Source organism: Sphaeroforma arctica (assembly GCF_001186125.1).
Source record: "Sphaeroforma arctica JP610 unplaced genomic scaffold supercont1.1581, whole genome shotgun sequence".
NCBI classification, from domain to species: domain Eukaryota; class Ichthyosporea; order Ichthyophonida; genus Sphaeroforma; species Sphaeroforma arctica.
Window position 1 is genome coordinate 5,066 of NW_014038977.1, and position 5,381 is coordinate 10,446.

The window sequence follows — 5,381 nt, forward strand, 5'->3', positions numbered from 1 at the left end:
ATATACGTGTGTGTGTGTACATATAGGTTTGTTTATATATAAAGACACACATACAGAGAGAGAGACACACATACACTCACACTCTCTCACACTCTCTCACACACTCACTTACTCACTAACATACATACACACAAACACACATACATACACAACACACGCATACACACACAATATATATCTATACAAAAACACACACACATGCGCGCACACACATTTGCATACACATACATATATAAATATATATATCCCGCTATTTCTGTCTCCAAATGGCTCAGCCTCATTCGTCTACCATAAACTAATATATAAACTTATTCGTTCTATCTACGTATCACGAATAAATAGACATATATACGTACCATTTATATTGTACGAATATATAGGTATATAACTACTATGCGTATAATACGGATGGATAGACATCTTCGTGCGTTAAATGGCTCGATTAAAATTTTAGTATTGCAAATTGACTGCCAACTATACACTCTACTCCGCGATGCACTGCATACAGTTCTGTACTCGTAATTGCTGTATGATACTACCCTCCATTTTCTATCTGCCGATATCCTCAGCCTCACATATCAACCTGTACAACTCTGGGCATATAGGGTCATACATGCATGTATACTACATTCTGGTCATATGCTTAGCTATAGTGTGTGTCGACTGCATTCTGGTCATATGCTTAGCTATAGTGTGTGTATACTGCATTCTGGTCATATGCTTAGCTATAGTGTGTGTATACTGCATTCTGGTCATATGCTTAGCTATAGTGTGTTTATACTGCATTCTGGTCATATGTCATGCTCAGCTATAGCATGTGTATATGCGTGCGCTCCCTTTTATTTGCCCTCAGGTGGACTGAGTCTAACTCAGTTGTTGCTCGAGTCAGAGATTACCGAAGCAGCCGCCCTTATTCGACAGTTGGCGGGGTCTATAAATCAGGAGATATCCATGACGGTAAGTATATCCGAATACCGAAAAAACAACCCCCTGCTCACAGACTAACAGGTGTTTATTTGCTATTTGTGGACTAAACAACCTCCTGCACACAGACTATCAGGTGTTTATTTGCTATTTGTGGACTAGTACACGGGCATACAGTGTTTGCACACGTACACACATATACATAGCAGCATGTACTGTGCACGTCTGACGGATATATCAGACTTTTGAATCGATAAATCAGGAGGTGTCTTTGACGGTATGTTTGTCTGTACTATAATACTACATTTTCATTGGGATCTGGCCGCAGGACTAAACTCTCCCTAATATTAATGTTCTATAAAGAGCACCCTGTTCTATTTATAGCCTTAGGATGTAGCTGGTCTACTTCCCTTGTTCTTCACTGTTCTATAAAGAGCGCACTCTGTTTTATTTATAACCGTAGGATGTGATTGGTCTACTTTCCTTGTTCTCAACTGTTCTATAAATAGTACATACTGTTCTATTTATAACCATAGGATGTGACTGGAAGGCTCTACTACCTTAGTACTCAATTGCTACGTTTATTCTGCAATTTGTTCCAACTTATAGTTCTAGGATGTGGTTTTATGCTGTTCTATAAATACTGCATCAGGCCCATTCAAAATTTAGGATATGGTTGGTGGGCCATATTATCCTTGTACTCAACTGTTCTATTAATAGCACACTTTGTACTATTTATAGCTTCAGGATATATTTGGCGGTCTCGTACTCAATTGTTCTATTAGTAGCACACTTTGTACTATTTATAGCTATAGAATATGGTTGGCGGGCTCGTACTCAACTGTTCTATTAATAGCACAATTTGTACTATTTATAACTTCATGGTTGGTGAGCTATATTCCCCTTGTACTCAACTGTTCTATTAATAGAACACTTTGTACTATTTGTAACTTTAGGATATGGTTGGCGGGCTCTACTACCTTGGAACTCAGCGTCGGTGGGAACGAGGCAATGATCCCGAGGCCGAGCATCGAGAGCACCAGGACTGTCCACCTATTAGCGTATGTACTAGTGTTCTTGACCTGTTCATTTATATACTTCTAGGCTCATGGAGTACATAACTGTGTTTGCCTCCACTATATATATATGTATATATATATATATATATATATATTAATTATCTAAATACGTATATGTATATACATACATATATACAAATATATATATATATAGGTATATTCTCTAAATTCGAATATGCAAGTAAATATTTGCTGTATGGCTGTGTTTATATGGCTGCCACTGGATGCGCATCTACATTGTGTCTACATGAATGGTATTTCATGTCTGTAGCGATGAGAGCGCTCGTGTGAGTGTCCGAGTATTCCGTCAACGGCTTCTGCTGTGAAATCATCTCACCACAGCTGAGACGTGTCACAACAAAAGAGGAACATTTGAGGTGCACATCACTCTACAGTAGAGAGAAGCCCCGTCGCACCACAGCTAGTATAGGATAAAGTAGGAGAACTATCGGAAGCAGATAGACACTCGGTCGAAAGCAGGTCGAAATGCACGACCATTTTACCTTCACACCTTATACGCACACGGAGTCCTTCTCACTTGATGCACCGTCAGCCTGTAAATAGCACTACCAAAAACAGTGCTACTATAAATTGCAGTACTATAAATAGCACTACTATAAATAGCACTTCCATAATAACACTACTATAAGTAGCACTACTACAAAGGTTGCTACTCTGGAACTCCCAAACGTGTGTACCGCGTGTGTCGACAATGGGCGGCCTCTGAGATCAGCGCCTGTCTCATTTACGTATCTCAGCATCAGGTTGCTCAGACACATCTACACACGCACTCACGCACTCACCCATACACGCGCAGATGCACGCAACTTCTTGTATGTTATATCCTTGTATATTGCGTGTCTGAATACAGCCAGAGGTGCTCTCCGATACTGCTAAAAGCACGTAGCACGCATACTAAGGATGACCTAAGAGATGCTCCGAGGTTACAAGCGAAATGTATACTGACAATGCCACTTAATCAGCCATACCTCCATACTTCTGTATAGGTACATGTATACAAACATACCTTGTTATCCCGATAATAGATGCTCCCTTATATATATTTATATATGTAGTGTGTGTGTGTGTGTGTATATAAAATCTCTCGACGTGATGGATAACTACATGCACATTCAGATGTTCCCTCTCTTTATCATACACAATTTGTATTTCTGTATTGGTACATGTATACAAACATACCTTACTAACCCAAAAATAGACGCCCCTTATCTCTATCACACACTTGTCGGTGAGTATAGCCTCAGGTACATTGCCCCTGTGCAGAAGTGGCTCTAACCGCGGGGAAGATAGCTTACGAGACACATTGAGTTCACACGTGCATGTATGCTGGCAGACTCATTTAGGGGCCTAACCCCTCAACCCTAAACCCTAAACCTTAAACCCTAAGCCCCTTTTAATTTGTGTGCATCCCCGTATAGGGAAAGTATACTCCCACGGCTGATGTTCCAGATCATAGGCTGATAACCCCTAACCCCTACACCCTAAAACCTTATCCCACACACTCTCTGCGTATAGCCAGAGGTGCTTCGCCACTGTCAAGAGTTGGCCCCGCACGCACTGAAGATTGCGTACAAAACGACTGAGGTCGACATACAGAGACTTCTGAGCCACATAGGGTAGTATGAGTGTGTTGCATGTGAGAGTGTATGTATGTATGTACGTGTGCTTGTGTGTGTGTGTATATGTGTGGGTGTGTATATGTATTTATTTGTGTGTGGGTGTGTGTATGTATGTATGTACGTATGTCTGTGTGTATGTATGTATGTGTGTGTGTGTAGGTATGTGTATGTATTTATGAGTGTGTGGGTGTGTATGCGTGTGTTTATGTGTGGTTATGCGTATGTATGTATGTGTGTGTGTGTGCGTGTATTTGTGTATGTGTGTGTGGATGTGTGTATGTGTGTATGTGTGTGTGGGCGAGGCTGCGTTTGTATATAACTATACTATCCTATGTGAGGTGATAATCCTTGCTGCAAGATTGCTGCGGTACACATTCACGTGCTGGTATGCCTATGCCACACCGAATGAGTGAAATATGCAAGTACATAGGCTGACAGGCAGAGGGGGTTGAGCTAAAACCTTAAAACCCTAAACCCTTGAAACCCTGAAACCCTAAAATTATATTGCCATGAAACCCTAAAGCCCTAATACCCTAAAACCCTAAAACCCTAAAACTGTGTGTGTGTTGTATTTGAACGTGTGTGTATGTATGTGTGCGAGCGAGTGTCTGTACGCGTTTGCTAGTGTGTGTGTATAGCTATTTATGCGTGTGACCGTATATTTGTGTGTGTGTGCTGGTGGGTGCCTACGCTTTATCTGGTGTGGTGTGTTTGTGCGGCGGCTGTGGTGGTATGTGAGCACGTGGTCCGTTTTCTTCGATGAAATATTGGGAATCAATCCTGGGTGTACTTTCTCAGTACAATACAAACGAACTGAATATTGATATATGGGAATTCTCGCTATACACTTGAGCAAATGAATCGACATGACTTTCACTCTACACCTCATATTGGTATATCACGCAGTAGTAGCATGTATATAATGTTTAGCTGCGGTTTGCAATCAAGAGATGCAGTCCCTACAACTAGTCACATGTCTTCGTACGCTTGTATTGTGTTGTGTGTATTGTGTAGTGTGTATTGTGTTGTGTGTGTGTCATATTGCTGGCACGAGCTCCTACTATACGCTTTGAAGTTCATGTACTATATGTGATAAACGTCTATTTACGACATGATTCATTTATGTCCTATATATATTATTAAGTTCCTATTTACAACATGTCTCATTTCACATGTATGGTAGCATATGTGTTGTACTATATGTGATAAAACTTCTATTTACGACATGATTCATTTATGCATCTTATGTATCACATGTATTATTAAGTTCCTATTTACAACGTGTCTCATTTCACATGTATTATTAAGTTCCTATGTCTCATTTCACATGTATTGTAGCATATATGTTGTACTCTATGTGATATAACTTCTAGTACGGCATGATTCATTTATGTACCATATATATTAAGTTCTTATCTGCATGTCTCATTTCACATGTATTGTAGCAAATGTGATAACACACTGCATGTACTATTGCCTCATTCATATAATACATGTATTACGATGTATCTATTTTATACTGCATGTAATATTGCCTCATTCATATAATATTACGATGGATCTGTTTCATACTGTAGGTACGAGTTGCTGTTTGCCGCGACCACCTCCTCCGAGTTCAAGCCTGCGCATTATGTGGCTGTCAATCGAACGAAGAAGAAGGCTGTGCTAGCTGTCCGGTGAGTTTTAAGGAAATGGCTTGTCAGCTTTTTATGCAAGTGTATCAATAAGTAGTAATATA

At 40.1% G+C, this 5,381-nt stretch overlaps 1 protein-coding gene across 1 annotated transcript in view; it reads left to right on the forward strand.

The window, feature by feature from the left end:
* SARC_11229 (hypothetical protein) overlaps window positions 1–5,381 on the forward strand; it is a gene marked incomplete at both ends in the record, with an annotated part of 9,426 nt that overhangs the window by 1,287 nt on the left and 2,758 nt on the right. Inside the window, 4 exons of the mRNA XM_014294689.1 lie at window positions 854–957; window positions 1,881–1,985; window positions 3,540–3,640; window positions 5,221–5,319. Coding sequence (XP_014150164.1) covers window positions 854–957; window positions 1,881–1,985; window positions 3,540–3,640; window positions 5,221–5,319 — 409 coding nt within the window. The remainder of the gene's footprint in view (window positions 1–853; window positions 958–1,880; window positions 1,986–3,539; window positions 3,641–5,220; window positions 5,320–5,381) is intronic.